We start from the raw sequence: 23,665 nt of genomic DNA on the forward strand, positions 1-23,665 counted from the left end.
ACGAAACTATTACGTTTAGATAATGGCGGAAAACATGGAAGAAGAAATGCGAATAGAAAACAAAACCAGTGACGAAGATAGTATGAGTGATGATTCAGACTCCTCGGAATCAGACGAAAACAAAGAGCAAGATGAAGCTTATATCCGAGAGTTAGAAAAAGAGGTATGGTGCTTAGAGGCTCTTTTGAGTGTTCATTGGCACCCATGCATCTTTCTAAATTCGCGTTCTTCTGGAAGTCAGTTCTGATTCTGCGAAACATTTTTTCGCCAATTCTCTTCTATTATTAATGTCATGACATACGTACACACTGCGCTTCACTCACGCATACAGCTTGGCATTATCGTTTTCTTTTATCGCAAACACAACTCTATGCATGCAGACACCACATTTATAATATATATTATTTCATTATGAATAACAGTAACTATCAACAAAATATAACATTGCCATCAATACGTTCTGTGCACAGTCTTTCACAGCTTAGTTACCACTCTCAACAGCACTCTTAACAAACATCACTTTGGTGATGATGGTGGGGATAATATCTTAAAAATAAAAATGCTGTAGACATGCCTCGATTCTTGGGTCATATGTTCACTCCTAGGGGTAGGTGTCTGCAGATTGACATAATCCAACTAGGTGATCACATTAGTTAGTACATAAGTACTTAATACAGTAGCTTAACAAAATATGATAGAATAACTGCACTTCTTTGCTTATTTGGTGTGAAATCTTGACATACCTTTTTAGAAATACCTGGCTTGGCCAGGTATATATGTGCTAACTCAGGTGTACGCAGACACCCCCAATTATTGCTAAGTTATGAAAAAAGACATCATTTAGCTGCAAGGGGACTTTTTATTGTTTATATTTATAATTAAGTTCATTTTTTTATATTCCCATTTATTCATCAGCTATCAAAAAATCCCTATGTGTACAACAAGCATGTAGAACTGATAAAGAAGTTGAGAGAGACTGGCGACTTCCAGAGGTTATGGTCTGCTAGAGAAGCTATGCAGCAACTGTTTCCACTTAGTGAAGGTGAATATTGTATAATGTGTTGTTGTAATATTAAAAGTCAGTTTCACTTATTAGGAAATGTAGATCGTGTATCCTCTTGTATTAAATAAGGCCATTTTGTTAGTTCTTACTGTAGGTTTGCTTGATGAAATAGTCATCATTAGCAATTAGTAATTTAGTCTGTCAGTCTTACAAGTTTGATGTAGTCCGAATTTTGTAAAATGGAGTTAATATTTATAAACAACAGGCAGCATAAGAATAGAGTAGACTAGAAACATAACATGTTAAAATAAAGTCATCCATGGAGATGAATGAGCTTTTTATTTCAGGCAGTAATAGTGTGCACAGCATCAAGTTACATACCGCTTCTTATTTTGTTCTCATGTTATATCTGATGACATATATTTTTCTATGCAGAACTGTGGTTAGAATGGCTACGAGATGAAATCCCCCTTGTGTCAGAACAAGAAGAACGAGACAAAGTGGAAAAGCTGTTTGAGAATGCTGTGAAAGATTACTTGTGTAAGTTAGCAGGTTGTGGTAGCAAAGATATTTAATTGTTTGAAAGTATAAGGCACTTTTTTCACTGTCATTTAATCAACTGTAAACTACTTTGTTAAAAGAGAATTAATTTATAGTAGTCATATGAACTGTGATAAATGAGGGAAGATGTAGTGCATTTTTGTGTGTTTATTTTAAGGCTAGCAAGAATTTACATTTTCTTGGCAGTCTAGAACTGAACATTTTTCTGTAGTCTTTAATTTTAAATAAAAATTTTAAGACAGCACTAAGTAACATTTTTATCATCTATAATTGAAAGTGTAAAGCTATAAAAGTTTTTCCATGCAAAATAACAAAACGCAAAGTGTATATTTAAGTACATTCCATTGAATATTAAGGGTTCAAGAGATATGATTAAATTGTTCTTACTGGTGCCAGAAGCTGATGAAGAGTGATCTATTTATTTGCCCACAGCTGTGCCAATATGGCTGGAGTATGTGCAGTTTGCCATTGGTGGCATGGGCTCTGATGATGGGAGGCAGCGTGTTACTGATGTCTTTGAGAGAGCTGTCACGGCTGCTGGTCTGCATGTGACACAAGGGGCCAACATCTGGGAAGCCTACCGGGAATATGAAAATGCTGTTTTAGCAGGTCTTATGGTAAAAAAAAAGGAAAAAACCCTCAAAATCTCAGTTTTGTAAAATGTTGAGCATATTTCTTATTTCTTTATTCTTACCTTCTGTTTGCATCTGTGTGTGTGTTCACATTTGCATATGCACTTGTGGCCACCTGCAAAAGAAAATTTATTACATGATCATGTTTTAATTTTTATGTTTCTTTAAAAGGAACATATCAAATAGTAAGTAGGTAATGCTACTGCAGTTTAGGATACCATTTTCATCACTTTTTTTAAAGGTTAAAAAAAATATCTAACAATGTTCTGGAATAATTTCTGTTTAAATGACAGCCACAAGCAGGGGCAGTAGTATCCAAAGAACAAGAAGAAGCCTTTACTGCTCAGAGCAACAAAATACACTCCCTCTTCAAGCGACAGTTGGCAGTTCCACTTATGGGTAATTTTCTTCAAAGTTTTACCACTCATTTTCATTTGGACAAAATATTGTTCTAGTTGACTAGAAGAAACCTGATCACCTAAAACTAAGATGTTAATCTCTATCTATCTATCTATTCCTCTTCGTGCATCAGGTTGCACATAAGGCCTCAACCAGAGTCCGCCACCGATGTCGATCAGCTGAAACACGCTCTAGGTGACCCCATGTCCAGCCCTTTCCTTTCATCTCCCTTTCCACTGTTCTTCTCCAAGTTTCCTTTGGGCGGCCTCGTTTGCTTCGGCCGTCTGGAGTCCATGATGTTAATCTCACCTGATATATATGTGTCATAGGACAGCCTAGGTGTGGTCCTCCTGAATACATGAGGCATAGTAGATTTAGATCGCATCTCCAATATGTTAGTTACCCAGCCAGCATTTTTTCAAAAGAGATGTGGGTTCTGTTTTTGTTTTTTTTTTTCAAATTGTAGACCATACCTTAGAAAAAGCTGTATACATAAATATAACATTACTAGTTTATGCTTGGCTGTCCTGGGTTCAGATCTCAGGAACTCTGTTGTGCATATGTCACTTGTTTACAGGGCTGGCTGCTTTGTCATGGCATAGCCTTAGTTGCTGGCTCTGCATAAAACACCACCCCAACCAAACTAGTTTATGCAGCATGTTGGCAAGCTATTACTGTATTCAAGGTTTGTGATTATCTGAGATTTGTAAAATATGTTTATGTGTAGCTCACTATCGGTTGCAGACATGGAGGAAACATTTGCCGAGTACAAGGAATGGGTTGGGGGATTAGTGGATCCTGAAGTTGAGAAAGCCTTCAACAGAGCACTAGCCATGTTGGAAAAAGTCAAGCCATATGAGGATGAGTTACTTGCCAAACATGTGAGTAGCTTTCTGACAGTGATATTTCATTTTGAATTGATTGCACAGAATCAAGATGGCTTACCACTGGTTGTTGGTCATCACATGATGTCGCTGTTAGTATTTGTACTTGGTGTATTTGCATTTCTAGTCAAACATTTAAGTGGCAATAGTTTTGATAGGAATTTAAAGGACAACATGAGTGGTCAGTAAAAATTGCTGGAAATAGAGCATAAAATATAAAAACATTCCGGTGGTATTTTATAATATAGAGGAATGAGAAATATTAATATTGTTCTCTTAATCACATCGGGATTTGTGGGGAAAACAGGAAGTGATGAAAGGGAAGTATTTCTAACAATAGCATTGTCTGCATAAGATGAATTCGAAGCATTTGCTAAACTGAGCCATGCTTGCTGCTACTATTTGCATGTAAGAGAACTGTCCAGTTTAGGAGAGTAATTTTATTATGCTTTCCTAATGGTAGGTGAGAATGCCAACGTTTGAAGGTTTATATCTTTAAATTAAGCATGATTATGTACTCATATTTTGGGAATTATTGTTTTAAAATGAACTTGATCATATAGAAAAAATGTTGCAATTGGGTTGTCCTTTAAATGCATGAAAATCTCTTTTCCTGGAAGGATGGGTAGTGTCAATGACCTGCATACCACAGATGATGGTTTCACTGGCCTTGCTTCCTATCCCTCCCTCCACACTTGCATGTGTACACACACTCTGTTAACACTTTCTAGCATTTGTGAAAAAAAAAGTTTTTTTAAATCATTTCAATGTTTCCTGTATCACTGGTCTTATTGAATTGTATTACAGCAGATGCAAGAACCATCCCTTCTTGAGGCATACAATAAATACCTAGATTTTGAGCTGTTGGAGGGTGACCCAGCTCGCATACAGTGTCTGTTTGAACGAGCCCTGCAGGAAAACTGCTTGCAACCTGATCTGTGGTTACGATACACTAAATACCTGGTAAGGTCTATTTAAACATCTTGGGTTAAAGAATGTGACAAAGTTTTTATTGCAATTTGGATTTTTAATTCACATTATGCAAAAAAAACCTGACAGTACAATATCATATTCATCTTTGTAAAATTGTATCTCAAATTGTAATAGCCCCCTATTTTTGTAAAAAGCTAAGTATTTGAATTCTGCAGAGTAACATGGCTTAATTCTAAGTATATTTCCAACCACTGATCATAGCACCTCAAAATATGGTGAATGTAGAGTTACTCTGCATAGCAAAAAGGTTGACATGAACCTTATTCTCCTGTGCAGGATGAGAAGCTGAAAATTGGCAGCATCTCCATGGTGGCCTATGAAAGAGCCCTGCGTAATGTTCCTTGGAGTGCAAAACTGTGGTGCAATTATATCCTTATGCTTGAACGAACTTCACAGCCATTTGAAACAGTTAAAGGTGTTGCATTGCAATATGTTTGACTTCTGCTGTTTTCTGTGTGGAGCCTTCTACTTAATCGTTACATTTTTGTGTGAAATTTGAGCTCGCTAACTGGTTTCTCTTTCTTGTGCTCCAAGTGGAAGTGGACAGTTAAAGCATTAATCATTTGTTATCTGCCATTCATCTTCTTTTGGTTTTAAATCTTTGACCTGAATATGTGTTCTGAAATTGTAGAAGTTGTAGCAGTCTGTAGCAGACTTGATCATGTGTCGTGTTGTCAACAGATAATTGGTAGAATGCGCAGTGTTGTCATATGATGGCACTCACAATTGCACTGTCTTTTCCTGTTTTCTTGTTTGTTTGTAGAACAATAAAAATTTGGTTGTATTTTTCTCTTCTGCTTGTATAAACATCCATACACTTAAATTATAACAAATTAATGTCTGCTGTCAAACCCAATTTTATTAACATATGTAATATTATCTTGCATGGGAAATGTACAGCAACCATGGATAAAGCCCTTGCCGCTGGTTTCACAGAGGCAGCTGACTACCAGACAGTGTGGACAGTCTACTGTGACTATCTCCGCCGTCGTATCAACTGGAATGCAGGCAAGTTTTGGAGGATAAGAAACTGGAGGGAGTAGTTAGGGATTTAGCTTCATCTTCATAAGTGGATCCTAATATCCTCGCTGCTCTTTATCTTCGTAGATTACTCTTTCCTAGCAATGAAGCAAGTTCTTTCCTCTTGGTTAACCCTTATAGCACGATGTACCACGATCGTGGCTTTGCTGGGGAAGCACAGGGAAGGCATTTTTAATTAAAAATTGCGAAGTCTTAGCTTTCTCCTTTCCAGAATTGTATAGGTGTTTTGGTCTTATTTTTTTAACCTGAGAGCAGCAATAATAAACATTGCCCACTGTCGTCATCACAGTCTTCAGTTAATAGCTAGTCTTTGTAATACTTATACTTTTATACAGTGCTGAGAGGGTTAACATTGTAGATTGATAATAAGATGCTATCAAAATGATTTCCAAGGATAAATTGATCATTAATATGTATTTTTAGATTATTTTATTATCATTGTATTATATATTATTGTTACTATCTTTATATTTTATTATTATTTTAATATATTTTTAAATGCCCTTTTAGGGTGAAAAAATAAAATGTCTTAAATATGATACCTGAATGGAGATTAATATGCAGTCAAAGTGATCTCAGACCTGTGATTAGGTTTTATCCGCTGCCACACTTGCACACACACACACACACACTTGCACGTTATTTTATTTATATTTTGTTTTCTCTGTTAATTCTTGAAATTTGTCCTTCTCTAATGACCTTTTTTCAGTTTTTCTGATATCTTTTTGTTTTCTTGTCTTTTGTCTATTACTCTGATTGATGTCAATCCTGCTCTGCAGACCATGACAAAGAACTAGAAGTTTTTAGATTGAGCATTGAGAGAGCTGTGGATCATCTGTATGAAAGTAAGTTTATCCCAGTTACTCAGAGATCAGTAATAGTTTATTCCTTGTTATTCCTTGAGGAGCGTAGGGCCACACGAGATCAGTACATACAAACATATTATTGACTTAACATTTGAAAGTGAAACAAAAAATATAGAAGTATTATTTGAGTCTGTCACATAACGCTTGTACCAAAATTATTAATGTTTTAAACTGTTTACAATTCTTTCTTTTTTTGGATACAGTATGATTTCCGCATAATTTCAGATTTTGGTACTGAAGGCGATCCTGATGCAAGCCTTCGACAGTTTTGGGCAAATATTGAGGTAAAGAATTTTGAAGAGCAGGAAAGAAGATAATGTTCTCAGTAAATCAAATGAAATTTAACCTTTTTGAATTTCTTGTGTTTTGGGGAATTACATTGTATTTGTTTTAAGCATTCATATCCTGCATTCTAGACTTGTCTGTTTTGAAAAAAGGCAAGGCACTGCAGCAACTTGGAACGAGCTCGAGAACTCTGGAACCAGGTCATGCAGGAGGGTTATGGCAGTCAAGCCTCTATGTGGATGGCATACTACCATTTGGAACGGTAATAGTTTGTGGTCTCACTTCCTTTAGTAATAAAACAACAGTTTCCCTAAAGTTTAATGACACATTATGTCATAATTTTTAAAAAAGTCCAAATAATTTTTCAAGATTTTTAAAATGATTTGGAAATAATGTACAATTCCAGTTCATGATTTAACCTTTTGTTGGAAGTCACTTTGGGAATACTTGGGAAAATGCAGATCTGTGCATGGACAAATGACAATAGTTGAGGCAAAAAGCCGGTAAGTGTTATTTCTAATAAAATTGAGGCTGACAGACTTCATTTTGTCATCAGGGCATGTGGTGATGCTGGTCATTGCCGCCGCATTCTTCAGCAAGCGTTAAACTCTGTTACAGACTGGCCAGAGTACATTACTAAAGCCTACATCGACTTTGAACGTGAAGAAGGTAAGATGGATCAAAAAAAAAAATTATTGGAAATTGAAACCGAGACATGATCCTTGTTTCTGTCTGCAATTTTGCAGTCTGTCTTTTAAGAATAACCCTTAGCCTGGAAAATACATGACCACAAGACCTGCAATGCTTTAGTGGACAAACCTTTTGTGCAAATCAAACCTTTATGCTAATCAGTTATATGGAAATTCAATTCTTTGATGGTCACTTTGATATTTATACTTTGTTCTTTACTAACACTAGTTTGCTTTCCCTTAATACTGTAAATGACAGATGACAAGCTTCTTCCCAGTTGTATTCTTTTCATATAAAATAAAATCAGCTTTAGCAGCAGCGTTCAGAATCTAGAATTTTGTTTCCTGCCTAGAAACTATCCAGTAACATTATTTTTAAAGTCACTGGCTAATTACTGAATCTTTGTGCTGCATATTTTAGTTTAAAATATATATTCTACTGTGTCATCCACAACATGAAGGTAGAAATTGACGTTACCTTTAAATACTTGGGCACCATCTTTGATAAGAGAGTTTGCTGGGATACCAACACTCAAGCTGACCTAGGCTCTCTCCTTTGTTGTTTTGGCCATGTGACTTCTGAATGTTACTGTGTGCAAATAAATGGAGCTGTTGAACTATGATTGTACGAGTCTGGTGGATATAAATAAGTTGTGGTAACATGCTGTACTTTTTGTGTGCTTTCTTATCAAGCCATCCCGAATTGCCCTCTGGGATAAATAAAATGTTATCAGATAATAACAAGAAAAGATTGCCTTGTAATGGGAAAATTGAATAAGCTATAATGCAACAAGTCTGTAAAACAGCTTTTCTTACCTTCTTGCTTAGTATGCTTTTCTTTTTGTGAAATATAGCAGTTCATCCTTTCTCTGAGAATTTTTTGTTGTTGTGCCAATGTATCTTCAGGTCATTTAGAGCAGTACGAACTGGCATGCTCTAGGTGTGAAGCACAGCTGGCACGCATTAATGAAAGACGAGCAAAGGTAACTTGGGGTTCTGTTTTTGTTGTCATTTTTCCCTCCCTTTGGTTTGCACTAACCTTAGTTTTAAAAAAGTGGGATAATCTTTATGAGAGGCTGCATTTTTGTTGAAGTCTCTGTGCTGTACCATTAAATGTCTTTTGTCTAAAATTTGTTTTTACATGGTTAAAAACCTTAATACACGAGCCCTTTAACAGGAAAAAAAGCAATCTCTACTGTCATACCAAACTAGGTGTATGACAGTTATTAAAAAGAAATGACACGATGGATCGTGAGCATTAAAAGAAAAATTAATAAAATAACTTGGTTCATTCTGAACTTTATTCAAACTGTGATAGGCTTGGAGTCGAAGCATGATATAGTGGTAGTGGCTTATAAAAAGCCAAGATTACTATTTGCACTTTAATTATGCTAGAGAAACATTTACATAATTTCTGGATAATTGAAGTTCAGGCTGAGTGCTTTTCTGTTTGTTGGACAAGTGTTGGAGTTGTAACATAGGAAGTTAGAATGACTCAAGACTGCACTTTTTATAGCTGTTTTCCCCCTTATCTGTTACTATTTCACCTTTTCTTTATCTGAAAAATGCCAAATAGGAAGAGGAGTAAGCAGCCAAATAATGAGAATAAAACATTGAGCAAAATCTTACAATCTGATTGCCTATGCACCATGAATAATCCACCTGATGAAAAGAAAATTACGTTCTTTTTAACATTATATTGATCTTTGTTGTGGTCTTTTGATTATAGGCAGCTGAAAAGGAAGCAGTATTGAAAGAACAGAAAAAACAACAGCGAACTGTTGGCAAGGCCCAGAAGAAAGCAGAGAAAGGGCAAGAAAATGTCGATATCAGCAAAATAGAAAAGGTGCAAGGAAAAGACACTGTCACTAGAAATTCAAGCGAAAAGCTTGTTGGCCGTTGGTCTGCGACAGTCACAGGAGCCCACTCAGTGAATGCAACTAACCGAAAACGTAAGGTAGGTGAAAATTCATCTGTTGATGCAGCAGTAGACATTTGACTTAAGTTGTAAAAGCACTGGGTGAACTTTGTCAAAACTACTGTATATACAGAATTACAGATGCCTAGAGTAATTGTGTATGTGCATGAACTGCTGTAGTACAGAAGGTTGTGACATAGTGTGGACTATTTGTTTATATAAACATGTTCTGCTGAGACACTTGAGTTTGTTTTAGGTAGAAGAGGATGATGGGGCTCAGGGTTTTAAAGTTCCAGCTTTACCTGGTGCTACCCTACCAGCTGCCAAAAAGGTGAAACAAGATGAGGGTAAGTCCTTTATTATCTTAGTTATCCTTATTATGGGGAACACTAACAGCACAGCAATAGGCTGCTAAGAGCCAGTTGCTTAGGTAAAGCTGTGCATAAGGGCAAGTCTAGCCTCTGGCAGCCTTTTACCTTCCCTGATAAATCAGACATTTGGTCACTGTTGGGTGGGTGTTTTTTTTCGTCTGGCCTGACAGATTCAAACCAGCCACCCACCCTTTTTTCAAAGTCTCATAGACTGATCACGACTGTAAAACTCTTAAGAAGTATGGATATCTAATGGTGACACTTTATTTTTTTGGATATAAAATTTATATTTGGCTGTGCTTGACTGATAAATAAATAAATGAGATTATGTGATATGCATTCATTTTATCTAATCTGATGCTGCATCACTCGTTCCCTGAGAAGAAAAAGTTTAAAAGTTATTTTAAAAACAAATTTGACATGAGCCAGTTCAAATTGTTTCACTTTTAGAGAGAGGAAAAAAAAAAGACTCACTTCCTGCAATAAGAACAAGGAATTTTCTGACCTCACATTCATTTTCATTGTTGTGACACCATTTAGATTTATCAGAGAATGTTGACCATGGTGAATTTGTGCACCATGATTCTTCAAAAGATAACATCACAGCATTTGTGTCCAACCTGAACTTCGAGGTGGGAGAGGACAGACTTCGTGAAGTGTTTGGAGAGGTGTGTTTACTCAAGGGGAAATAAGTATGGGCATGTTGTGTTTGCTTTACCACAGAGTTAACACCTGGTATATTATATTATGCTAAGGGAAGTAACTTGTAAATGATCCAGCGTTTAAATGCTGCATTTACTTGCACTGTAGCATTAATCATTCACAGATAAAATCAAGAACAGTTGACAGTTTGTCAAATTCATCACCTGCTGCAGCAAGATAGTGTTAAAAGATCCGTTTTGTACCTATCCTTGAGTACCCCTTAATTTTAACATGCTGGCTACTGGCTAAGAACTGTAAATGACTGACATGGATCATGGCATTTTGTTGCAGTGCGGAGAGATAACAGAAGTGAGACTGGTGAAAAATTACAAAGGCAAATCCAAGGGTTATGCCTACGTAGAATTCACACAGCCTGTAAGTTAACCAGAAATGATGGTGATGTTGGTCAGTATTTTCTCTCAATAAGGCACATCTGGGGAAACATGGTTATAAATTATATGGTGCAGTTTCTCTAGCAACACGATAAGCAAACATGTTTATGTATGTATACTTTCTTGTGTACATGTGAGGAGAACTTGTTGCATTGTTAAGTCAGAGGTCAGTGTCAGATATTTTCACTTCTTCAGTCTGAAGTTTTAGCTGCCCTGAAAAAAGACCGTCAGATGCTGGACAACCGCCCAATATTTGTGTCACGATGTGAAGACAGATCATCAGGTAGACACCAGACACACTTCAAGGTATTCAAAACAATGCATATGTCTAGTTTCTATTTTAACACTCTGTATGTATTTGTTTGCATGTTGGGGTGGGGTGTGATGTAGCTTTCCTTGTGTAAAGATTCAATTATATACACGAAAATGTTCACTGGCACTTGCTGAAACATGGCTGCCTGATACAAGCCATCTGAGGATCATGAATAGCAACTGGAATACTAATTTTGAAAAAAGTCTGGCGTCCTTAATTGGATAATCTTTAAGCCTTTGTAAAACTGAAGACCAGGAGCCTTTTTTTTTTTCAGTTTTAATAGATGTTAGAGAGCTATTACCCTTCATTTAGTAGATCTTTGATCCCCATCTCCATTTGCCCAACTATTCCCTGATGACTTAAAGGCCATTAAATCAATTTTCATTAATATGTAGTTGGTTTTGCACTTTCAAGCAAAAATATTTTTATTTTTGCATCCAACATTGCAGTTTGCCACAGCAATGGAGAAAAATAAACTTTTTGTCAGAGGGCTACCTTTTACCTGCACTGTCCAGGATTTGGAGGCCATATTTGGTCAGGTATCGAAACATAATCGCTTTTAAAATAAAACCTGTTTTTCATAATTTCTGGGCATGTTCAAGCTGCTGTTGGCTAAAGGTTTTACGATGTATATTTTTTAAAACTTGTTAAGTCGTGGGTTAACTTGTGCAGTGATGAGGACAAGGGAATGAGAACTTGCAGCCAAACCAATTTCTTAGCAGATTTTTCCAAGTTACAGTATGGCACAGTTGTTACGAGAAAGGGTTTATCTTAAAAAAAAAAAAAAAATTGTTTTTCACAGCACGGAAAGTTGAAAGATGTCAGGCTGGTGACCTATCGCAATGGTTCATCTAAAGGACTGGCATATATTGAATATGAAAATGAGGTAAGATTACTTGCTTATATAATTCCAAACTTTTTATTTGGAGGTGGGTTTTGTCTGTAAATATATTAATAAATAATAAGCCTCATAAATCACTAAAAAAAACCCACCTTATTTTAATATGAATAAGAGGTTCAGAGTATGTGGGCATTAGCACAGTCAATATTGCTTGAAAACTGTTGGTTGAAAGTCTTCCTTAAAAGCTTGTCAGATTTGATTAATGTATTCTACATAAAATGCATGCACACATAAAAGGACCTTGAACTTCACAAAATAGGATATTTTATCTCTGCCATAGGTAAATAACTCTAGCACCAAGGTTGTAGATAAGGTTAAATAAGAAAAGTGTTTGAACAGGAAACAGCAGCACAAGCAGTACTCAAAACAGATGGGCAGAAGATTGAAGACCACATAATCTCCGTAGCCATCAGCAATCCACCACCACGAAAAGCACCCCAAGGCCAAACATCTCAAGTTCCCACCCTTGGCAGTGGCAAGAAAGACACCGAAATGTAAGGAAGAACCTTGAACAGTCTTGTAAAATTAATCCTCAAGTAGATCTCTGCTAATTTACTTGGACAACCACAATTTGTTAAAGAAATATATCAAGCTTTCTTAAGGTCATGACAAGCAATTACAAGCAGATACATTCAGCATTAACGTCTTCAGAAGACAATACCGAGGCTTTCAGACACTCGGATAAAGAGTTTTATCTACTCATTACTTTAAAAATAAAATGTACTTCAATGTTCACATTTTAATGTTACTGTGATTTTTATACTTGAAGTCAAGGATTAATAACGACTTGCCATTTCTTCTACTTGTTTCCTTATTACCCAGTATAGCGATCTATCGCTGTTGTGAGCATGTTACGAATGTAATCACTGTTGACTTTGACTATAAAAATGCTTTATTATGTTGCAGGCGAGGCAAAGCAAGAACTCAGGTGATGCTGATGCCCCGTGCTGTGCAGCGTGGTGAGGTCAAACCCACAAAGTCATCAGGGCCTACAGGGAAGAGCAGCACGTCAGCAGAGCCCCATTCATCAGGTGACACATCTAACACCAGCCTGAGTAATGCTGATTTCAGGAAGATGCTTCTTAAATGAAAATCTTGACTTGATTTTGAGTTTATATGTTTGAGAGGAGACAAAGGTTGATTCCAAGACATCATCTGAACTTTAGTTTTTAAGCGTTCTTCAAGGTGCATCGTCAATTTCAAGTGAAACTGTATTGTTCTTGTGATGGAAAATCAACTTTTTTTTTTTTTTTTTTTTTTAATAAAGCAAGGCAGTTAGGTGGATTCAGAGGCAGATGCACAGAACTTTTGTGTGCCTATAATTTCTGTGCTTCCGTTTTGCAGAATGCAAGTGTCCATTTGTGCAGAAGAAAATGCATGTGTTTAAAAAATAAATTGATCAGTTAAAAGCAAGCCATTCTTTTGTGGGTATACAATTAATAAGTGACATCATTCAGTTCACATAGGTATACAAATGGCAGCAGTACACTTGGCCTTTGTTACAGAGACATACATACTAAATATGTTTATGCAGAAGGGCAAACCAATGTTCAAGTTTTGAAAATGCTGAAGGTTTTCCTGGTGAAAGCAAGTACTGCACATGTAAAAGTGTTTCAAATTATACAACAGGTAATAAGCACCATATTCTTAAAAAGAATCCTGCTGACAAATGTCCCTTAGATTCAAGAGCTGCCAGTTTGACTTGTGTGTTATCTGGAGTAGCTTGTGGCAGCACGCAACATTCCATACAGAGCAAAGACACACCCAAGGAAGAAAATGAAGCCTATTGGTCCAGTGCCAAGCCACATGTGAGTGATCACATAGAGGATGCCCAGTAAAAACAGGTTCTGGTAGGCAGCCAAGAATCGCAGGCTGACACGTGGCCGTCGCAGACGCATTGCTGTCTCTCGTGATACTGGAGATTGGATTGGCTGTGAAGGGGCGATTGGTGGCGCAAGGAAGACTTTGGCAACACGACCCAGAAAATCTGGCCGCTCATAAAGCTGCAAGATCTGCTTTTCAAACTGAAAGTGGGAAAAGAGAAAAATAATAAATGCTATGTGGATATAAAAACAAAATTCTAACTTTAATCTAAATGTTGTATTCAGGTTTGCCTGTAAAATATGCATCAATTTTAGCTCTTTTGATAAAAAAACAAAACAGAAAAAACAACCCAAACTATAAAAGATAATATAAAGCCGTGAGGTATCTGACTTTTTCAAAAATATTTACATACTGTATGACAATTTTACCCAAATAATCTGTTATTGCAGGTAGGACACTATAATGGTCACAAATGACACAGGTGGAAATGACTGCTATCCATGATCAAGAAAAAAATAGCTACAACATGTAGAACACAATCCAGAATGATTCTAACATATTCTGTTAACCATGTTTAATGTGAACAAGTCACATAACGTAGTTTAAGGTGCTCTCTTTCCTAAGCAAATTCGCGCATTTACGGTCAAAGGGAAGTAAGTGCTGGCAAAATATTTTCCCCATTGGAAATCACAGTTGCTCCCCTTTATGAAAAAAAAAAAATATATATATTAATCGTTTCCCAAACCACCATTTGCACCAACACACTGGTCCCAGCTATTACTGACACGACTTTTGGTCGCTCCCTGTTAATGCAAAAATGGCCAAAACATTAGTTCTGCATGTTAAGAAATATTTATCTTAGGCATACCAAAGTGCCAAAAGAAGGTAAAAATATCTGCACGTATAAAGGAAGAAAAAAAAAATGTTGAAGTCTGTACATCACTTACATTATTATTGATGATGGTGCAAATGTGAAAAAGCAAGCGGACCAGCACGGCATTTTCATAGCTACAGATAGGCTGCATATCTGGATCACCCAGCTGCCAGTTCTGGAAATGCCGCAAGTTGTTGATGACCTGCAGAGGATTTATTGAATGGCGTTAGTATGTTGCATAACTGTTTTCATGAGTTTTATAAATTTCTGCATCAGTTGCTAACTTCAATGGATTGTTAAAAAACGCTCTTCTTTTCTGTGTACCCTGTTAACTGAAGATACCATAGCCCCTTGATGCTGAATAAACATTGATGTGTTTTATGCCAAGCCAGCAACTAAGGCTACGTCACACAAAGCAGCCAGCCCTGTAAACAGATGCCATATGCAAAGTAATAACAACGTGTCCGAGACAAGATCTGAACCTAAGAAAATCCTTACTGTTTTGGTGACAGGCACTAACCGCTGTGTCTCCAAGCTGCCCGCTTTAATTCAGAGCACCCAACTTTATTTACGTAAGTTGAGGTTGATACAGACCTGGTATTTGCCAAACGGTGTCAGCTTTGGTCCAGTCTCCGTCAGCTCGTGATCTGGCAAGCCATCATCTTCATCCAGTGTGGAGTCATTGGCCAAACTGTGAGTTCCCTCATAGCTACAGAATCCCTCAGGCTTACGCAACTGTAAAGCAGTTATTATGCATGAGCAACTACATCTGTGTCAAAGGGAGAGAAAAAACCACAGCAGACAATGGCTACTCAATGACATTTCAAGAAAAAGCATAAACTTAATCTCTGGAGACCCACAACAATATCAATACCTGTTTAAGGCACACCATTTAGTAAGTTTCCCTTGGACACATTTCCTGATAATAAGAGGCTGAAGTTAACATAATTCAGAGCTCAAAATGCTCTAAGATTGAATAAGAGAGACAAAGCAGTGTTCTATACCCTTATATGTGTGTTGGTACAGATTTCAAGAAAGAAATGAGCTACTTTGTGTAAAATATTGATATATGCCTAATCAGTCCACCATCTTGTAGCAGTCACAAAGTACATTACTGAAATCTGTGGTCCGTCTTCTAAGCAAAATTGTTTTCCAATCAAAACTTAGTCAACCACCCTCCAAGGTACCTGAAAGATGGTCTTAGAGACAGTATCACATGGTCAAGGCAAACCAGCTTGCACATCTTCACTATTGCCAGAAGTGGCATATGAGGATGGCAACTGCTTCATGCAAAGTCACTGGCCATGCATTTTATGTAGAAGGTTGTCACACTGTCATATGCACATTCAAAACATAAAAGGAAAACAGATCATTTTTCTTTTATGAGGGCTTTCCCGCCCAGAATAAAGGCTCTACTTGTTTGAGAGCTGACAAAACTTCTTGCAGTGAGATGACATGACTACGCCAAGGTGATGGTCTGTATTTTGTCATGTTGGCTGTGGTGTGTCCATGCTGTCTCAAGCAGCACCATGGTGTTACCCTCACACATTCTTCTGTGCAGCACTGGCCAGCCTGGTCTCCTGTTGCTCTGTCTTCAAACATGCTTTTAATTGGACCCGAGCCTGATGGCTGCCCAGTGTCTTGACAGAGGTACCTAGCACTCCCGCATGCTGTTTTCCCAGAATCTACAAATTTCCACCCCAGCCAGGCTTGACACAGGTTGAGCCTAACACGGCTTGCAAATGAGACCTAGGAAATCATGTGAGCCTTCACCTGTCCAGCATCTCATGTGTGGGGTGGGGAAGGGGGGCTTTGAATACAAGTTTACTGACATGACACCCAACCCCTTCTATACTCTGACCATGACAGAGATATGGAGCAGTTTTCCTAGACAATTTAAGATAAGATAAGATAAGATAATACTTTATTAATCCCTAGCGGGCAATTCAGCAATTCAATTTGTCTCAAAACATCTTGATTTTATTTCCTTATCAACATAACCCATATCTCACATCTCAAGATGGGGCCTATGAGACTTGTATATGAGGCTTGCATGCATACAGTATTTCTGCCTCTATTCATATCATATTTCTTCAGCAAAGTTTTGATGACATGTTACTTTTGGGTCAAACTGCCTATTGCATGGTGAACAATATTTGTCTCTGGATACATGATGTTATTTACTGATGTTACAAATAGAAGACTCAAGTAACTTACCTTAAAGATGTTACAGATGTTTCCAACAGCATGCTCTAGGTACAGTGCAACACGTTTTGTGTCAACTCCATCTACCTTGTCATCAGAGAAGAGCCAAGACCATAACCAACAGCCTGACTGCTGATGTACAGTAACATTTTTGATTGAGGCTTGCAATGCTGTCTGTGCTTGAAGAATCTTCTGCATGATGTCATTCATCTGGAACACAAGATGCTGTATGAAATACATAAAGCTGCACTGTCAACATGTGATATGCACAGACTGCTGGGGTGAGAACAGTTTGCTACTGCTGTTCTTGGATGTCAGAGCTTAGGCTCTCTGCAGTTGGACCAAATTAGGTGTAGCTACAGCCTCTCTTATAAGGCAATGCTAGTAAGAACTATAATCCAAGTTTCACAGAAATATATATTTTGCTGAAAAATTCTTGAACGTGCATTAGTGTTGCCCACTTCTCCTCCCTATTTTACAACAGCACTTAAGAATAAGCAAGTGTGACATTTTCTTTCCTTCTGAGAAAAACCAAATATGTGAAAATTTTGAAGGAAGATTTCAAAGGAGAAGCTACAGAGAAATCACTTCATTTTTGATGATATGAAGGAGTACAACCCCAAAGTGAAACAGTCTAATGATATCTTTAGGTTCATATTTGTGAAATAATTGTCATTATGTTTACGAAATAATTTTCAATATTTTTGTGAAAAGATTGTCGATTATGTTTATGAAGGAATTGTCATTATGTTTTGGACCATTCCACTTTTTGTGTATCAGTATACACATTCTTTTTAAAAAAAATTTATTGTTATTCAAAATAATCCACTTAGTTTTGATTTACTTAGTTTCTGAGGAGAAACTAAAACAAACAAACAAAACAATTAAAAAATAAAGAAAAAGGAAAAACTGGCAGTACTTACAACAAGACGAATATTGTCTGAAAAGAGAGGATGATAATGAAATCCAGAAACCTCCATATCAGTCAGATGTGGAGGCAATGTAAAGACAGCAGGCTGATAGTGGCTACTTGATAAGTAGCTCCCCCCAAGTTCTGCGGTGCGATTAAGTGGTATTTCCATTCCATGCAGCAGCTCATTTTCAGCTGTGGCAAATCAAAATATTTCAATCAAAATTACAGTTCACTGTAACGTTGGACAATGTGTAAGGAGACAAGTTGGAGAATAAGCACAACCCAAATTGGAGAATATATAATAATTCAGGATGGAAAATAGTCATGATTAACTGAACCCCATAAAGCAATACAATAATGTTGTTAAGCATGTATGCTGAACTCTAAAAACTTGCGGAAACTTTTGGGAATTTTTGCAAGTTTGAAAGTCATTTTTCCAAAGGGCATGAATGTATAGCTGTGTAATTTTTCCATACATATATGTAATTTTCTGTGTCAAAGCTACTAAATTTAACTCAAATGATCTAATAATGCACATTTAAAGCAGTGCAAGGGACTAATAAATTTAAAGATCTGAATATTGGTGAAAGGATTTACTTAAATAATAAAAAAAAAGGTATTGGTATCACAGGACTAGGTTTAGGAAGACAGCACTTACGTACTAACGTTTTACATATAAAATGCAATAACTTTACTTGTGGACTAAGAGACATCAACATTATAAGCATCCGGATATGCCCTACATAAAAATATTCTAGTCCCAAAAACACAAACTCAAAAAAACAAAAACAAACACAAAAAAATCTACTTGGCTTCATAAAACTGTGGCATCCTTTTAAAAATTAAAGGAATACATTTTTCCTCACCTTTTAAAATCAAGCTTGCCAAATTTGGTGTACTGAAGACCTAAAACAAACCAGTCCCACTTTGTAAGACTTAAATTTAAAACATGCATTCTTAATCGACATAAATTACAATTTTAACCAGCAGGACTGGTTTCTGGATGATATGCATTGATTCATTTCACAGGCTTAATGGAATGTGCTAAAACAGAGGGGTATGGGAAGATCTGTAAGACTCCTTTCAGAAAAATGGTAGATACCCATTAACTGTAATTTTCGCAACCGTAAGAGTGTTAAGAAACTTCTTCCTTCAGTATAACGGCAGATAACTGGTTAAATAATTCCAATGAAACCAACCCTCTTACTCAGTTAAGACATAGAACCAGCAGGGCATATTTAATTTAATCCTCATGCCATGAAAACAAATAAATTTTAAGGTAGATAACTCTACACAGAATTTCACTAATGAATGCTGCAGTTTTTTCCCCCTAGAAAGATATCTCTTGGCTAGGAAATCTTCAAAACAGCTGCAGATTGAGTTGCTGATCATCAGCAAATAGTATTTCAGTAAGACAGAACCGAGTTCAAGGTCGCATGACACAAAACATTAGCAGTGAGCAATACCTTTGTGACTCTGAACAGCATGTATGCACTCTGTGGAGATGTTAGGTCCATGCGGTATACACGAGGCAAAAACTCCTGGAATAGAACAGTGTAGAACAGCAGGTTGTCTTCAATAAACTGGTCCCTGAGAAAAAACACACAAACACACAACAATGTACATGAGGCATGTATGCCTTCTTCATAATCATCAGCTTGAAACAATTTATTCACATCATGTACAGCCTCAGCACAATTCTCGCACATCAGATACAACCTCAGTACTATTCTCACATACAATGCTCACACATCATGTATAACCTCAGCACATTTCTCCTGCATGTACAACAGCATAATTTTCACACATGCACAACCACAGCACAATTTTCACAACTTCACCATATTCACACATCACGAACAACCTCAGAGCAATGTTCACATATTATGTACAACCTCACCGTTCTATTCACTCATTATGTACTCACTCTCACAACTGACTACAATTTTCCCCTACTGCAGACCAATTTCCTCAGTATGACAATTTTCATACATCACATACCCATTTATACAGCACCACACGCAATTGGTGCACATGACTTGCACATTCCCAAAGCAGAATAAAATTTTCACATATCATATCGCCATACTCTTGGCTCTAAATTGACTGTTGAAAGTTTTTACCAGCATAACATTGTTTAATTCATCCAAAAATAAAAATTTTACAATCTCTGTACACTGAATCATTCGATTATAGCCTTGCACTACCACTCACTACAGGTTATAAATTGTTCGTTGTAAAATATTATAAAATTTTATCTCCAAAGCTAGAGCTTCTTATTTTCTTTTCAATAAGACACTTCCCACATGCAGCAGGAAAGTATATGAAACTGGTGTTTGCCATCACAGTGGGAACATTCACACTACCACGTTCCTCCTTTTTTGCAGATGCTGTCACAACATTTATAGATAGAAAAATACCATGTCTGCAGCAGGGGAAATATGACACAAGAGTAACAGATATGACACCAGAACTGACCATTTTTCATGTATATGCTGCTCTAGTTTTTCACGCTCTGTCTGCAGCAAGGACTTGCTGTTCTTGAAGTGACTGATATCTGTGTAACGCCAAGGTTGGATGTAGCTAAGCCATGTCTCAAGCACCTATCAGAAACAAAATTCTTAAAATAGGTAACTCCTCAAAGGATAAAAACAAAGAAAATGAAAAAAAACGAGCAGAAATTTCCCCACCATACCCACTGAAGTCTTAAAGTTGTAATCTTTAAAAGTAATTAAAACTAACAATATTTAATAACCCTAAATAACAGTATTTGTTTAACACTGATAATTCCAAAATGAAAATGTCTATGTATTATTTCTTTTGACTTATAGTTAGGAGTAGAGAAATCAAAATAAAAAAGCCTTATAACATTATACAAGTATTTGAACCATCTGCGTTGCAAATTTGCCTGCTGTTACTTCTGGTGTGAAAGCAGCAAAAGTTTCCACTGGGGCAGCAAAAGTAATTTTCTTCCCAGAAAGTCATATGAAACACATCTGTTACCATTCTAGAAATAACTCACCATTCTGAAATGACAGTCAAGGGGCCAGCGATCAAAGGCATGACGTAGAAACCAGTACAATTTCTTCTGCAAAATCTGGGGAATAACTGATCTGAAATTATAAGTGTATGAATAATAATTAAAAAAAGCCAGAAAGTCAAAATTTTCTTGGCTGGGAAGATCAGTACACACTGATTAATACAATGGTACTCAATATATATCATCTTTTTTATTTCCGATTACTTTACAGAAAGCTGAAAATGGCATATAAGCAGAAACATGAAAGAAATCACAGAAACGGAAACTATTTTCTACCTCTTACTAAAGGATTCCATAAACACATATTATATTCCTTCACATGAGATGCATAAAACACACAGCAAAGATAAATCCCACTTGTACTTCAGCTCAAAAAGCCATATCAAAAGTTACAAAATAGAAACTACAATCTAGTGAGTGAAGGACCAGAGTAAGTCAATAAAATGCAACAGGTTTGCTAGGTAGAAAGCATAGGCTTTGTATATTATAGTCTTCTCGTTTTTAATACAAACTGCCAGTCTGCTATTTTTGATTAACAAATGCTGCCAACAGCTGTAGAAATTTATTTTTTGCGAACTCTCTGTGAGACATTCTACAACACACATCTACGACTCTTACAGTGTGATGTCACCCTCAGTGTCAAGCACATGGTGTGATAAAAATACAACAGCCAATAGGTAGTTGTTAGATCAAATCCATGTAGGTGACTCTGCTAAGTGTCCACAGACATGACAAAAAAGTTATAAACAATAGCACAACCCAACGTGAAGATGATGTAAAGTGAGGACACACCTGCTTTAATATTTGTGGAGAATGGACATATACTCAAGATATGCTGACAGGGATCTGTATTGGGTCCAATACTTTTTGTGTTGTATACCTCCCCTCTGTCTGATATTATGCCAAGCCATGCCATGTCACACATGAGTTATGCTGATGATACACAGCTTAGTCAGCTCCACTTACTGAACTCTCTTGACTACTCACATGGACAGAGGAATGCATCGATAATGCAAAGTCCTGGATGCCCCAAAACAGACTGCAACTAAACGACGATAAGACTGAACAGCTACTTACTTGTCCAAAGAAATTTTTAAGTCATCCTTCTCTTCCTGTCTCTGTCTATAAACAGCTCAACTATTCCTTTACCTACCTCTGTCCACAGCTTGGGTGTCATACAGAGTCTGACTTTTCATCAGCATATTTCTCATGACTGCAGAATTGCCTACATTGAACTCCATAGGATCAGTACCATTCCTCATTATCTCACCACCCATGCAACTAAAACTCTAATCTGTACCTTTGTGCTGTCAAGGATGGACTACAGACTTTTAGCTGGAATTCCCAAGTATCTTCTGGACAGACTTCAAAGGATCCAGAAGAACACTGCTCATTGCATCTGCAGACCATCTAGATACGAACACATACCACCTATCATTTGCTCTCTTCACTGGTTGCCAGTCGTAGACCGTATAGCCTACAAAATTTTCACTTTGACTTACTCTGCCGTTTCTGGCACTGGTCCTTGGTACCTCTCCCAACTCATTCCCATCTTTACACCCGTTAAACCTCTTTGCTTATCTTCTGCGAGTCCCACTGACTAAGACAAAGACGTACGGACAGAGGTCTGTCTCCTACAAAGCCACATCAACTTGGAACAAATTACCCATCAGCCTTTGACACTGATTCTCTTACCACCTTCAAGACACATATTTTCAAAACGACGACTTCCCTGTGACCCTGTCCTGACCATGAGCGTGCATAATGTGTTAGTAATTTACTTAGTGTATGAGTAATGTCTGCTGTAGAAGTGAATGTGTTTGTTATATGTGAATATATGTGCATGGTTGTTTATGATTTAGTCTATATATATATAAACAGTTCTGAGCAAAGTTTTTTGGAAAGACGCTATATAAATCCTCATTATTATTATTATTACTACACAAGATGCTGGTAGAGCTTAGAACTAGCATCAAGATGACTGCAGATATTTGACTGTCTGCTTTATTCTTAGTAGTTTTTACTGGAATTTCATGCAGAAAGAAAGCATAGAAAAAAATGAAAGCAAGAGCCAATGTAGGAAAGAAAAAGTTATCTTGTACCGTTTAAAATTATCAAGAGGATTCTCCACATGATGCTGGTAAGGGGAGGAAATCATGGGCATTGCACTATTGGCAAAGTAATGCAGGTACTTGACCAGCAGACGTACTATCTTCACTTGGTTTGGGGATGGCATGAAGTGTTCCTGAAACCACACAGAGCACATCATTTGACTTGTAATCCGTTCCAGCAACACAACCTACAAAACAGGATCAGAATCTGAATTAATAAATTGAAGGTAAGTCGTTGCCCCAGGGAACAACTGGAAATCAAGGGCAAGCAACTTTGTAATTACAAAGCATTTTCCAGATCATGCAAATACTGTGTTATTTTACTTCACCTCAGGTGCTACAATTTTCTAACAACAGCCCTAGGGAAGCAAAGCAACAGGTGTGGTGTCTGGACACAGCTTTGTAACTCTGGAGGCTTTTCCACGATTCCCCATGTTGTCCTGAAGTTATAATGCCATAGAAATATAGGAAGGGGCTTGGCCTTATCGTTACCCTTTAAAAGTATAAGACATTTCTGCGGCACTCATAGTTTCCCACATAAGTTAAAAAGCTGGTTGGTTTGATCAGATAAGTACTTGCACCTGGTAAAGATTTTGCTGGATGGAAGATATCACTACTTTCAAACCAGTTCAAAAATGGCTTTTTGCTTCACAGGATGTGAAATGACAACGGAATGATGGTTTGGAGTGAGAAAAGAGAACACCTCTGACTTTTGGCAATAAAAAACTAGGGATTTGGTAATTCATTT

The 23,665-nt window shown here is 37.0% G+C and overlaps 2 protein-coding genes across 5 annotated transcripts in view; one reads left to right on the forward strand and one right to left on the reverse strand.

The window, feature by feature from the left end:
- LOC112561937 (squamous cell carcinoma antigen recognized by T-cells 3-like) lies at positions 1 to 13,363 on the forward strand. Of its 2 annotated transcripts, none has more exons than XM_025234805.1 (23): positions 1 to 163; positions 916 to 1,042; positions 1,439 to 1,543; positions 1,997 to 2,181; positions 2,490 to 2,595; positions 3,340 to 3,476; positions 4,287 to 4,442; positions 4,749 to 4,887; positions 5,373 to 5,480; positions 6,293 to 6,358; positions 6,605 to 6,663; positions 6,817 to 6,926; positions 7,221 to 7,333; positions 8,260 to 8,336; positions 9,083 to 9,310; positions 9,528 to 9,618; positions 10,183 to 10,310; positions 10,636 to 10,719; positions 10,932 to 11,042; positions 11,499 to 11,588; positions 11,852 to 11,935; positions 12,290 to 12,444; positions 12,857 to 13,363. In XM_025234805.1, the coding sequence occupies exons 1-23, from the start codon at positions 23 to 25 to the stop codon at positions 13,038 to 13,040; spliced, it is 2,784 nt and encodes a 927-aa protein (XP_025090590.1). In that variant the 5' UTR covers positions 1 to 22; the 3' UTR covers positions 13,041 to 13,363. The 2 variants fall into 2 exon arrangements, with proteins under 2 accessions (XP_025090590.1, XP_025090591.1); XM_025234806.1 differs by having other exon boundaries at positions 4,290 to 4,442.
- Positions 13,189 to 23,665, reverse strand: part of LOC112561939 (sphingomyelin phosphodiesterase 4-like) — a 21,195-nt gene continuing 10,718 nt past the window's right edge. For all 3 annotated transcript variants that reach the window (XM_025234809.1, XM_025234807.1, XM_025234808.1), the window contains 10 exons: positions 22,909 to 23,051; positions 20,789 to 20,879; positions 20,245 to 20,369; positions 19,233 to 19,356; positions 18,633 to 18,672; positions 17,777 to 17,958; positions 16,866 to 17,063; positions 15,243 to 15,383; positions 14,722 to 14,850; positions 13,189 to 13,974 (listed from right to left, as the gene is read on the reverse strand). In XM_025234809.1, the coding sequence (XP_025090594.1) occupies positions 13,660 to 13,974; positions 14,722 to 14,850; positions 15,243 to 15,383; positions 16,866 to 17,063; positions 17,777 to 17,958; positions 18,633 to 18,672; positions 19,233 to 19,356; positions 20,245 to 20,369; positions 20,789 to 20,879; positions 22,909 to 23,051 (1,488 nt within the window). In that variant the 3' untranslated portion in view covers positions 13,189 to 13,659. The remainder of the gene's footprint in view (positions 13,975 to 14,721; positions 14,851 to 15,242; positions 15,384 to 16,865; positions 17,064 to 17,776; positions 17,959 to 18,632; positions 18,673 to 19,232; positions 19,357 to 20,244; positions 20,370 to 20,788; positions 20,880 to 22,908; positions 23,052 to 23,665) is intronic.

This window comes from Pomacea canaliculata, linkage group LG4, assembly GCF_003073045.1.
Source record: "Pomacea canaliculata isolate SZHN2017 linkage group LG4, ASM307304v1, whole genome shotgun sequence".
Classification (NCBI taxonomy): Eukaryota; Metazoa; Mollusca; class Gastropoda; order Architaenioglossa; family Ampullariidae; genus Pomacea; species Pomacea canaliculata.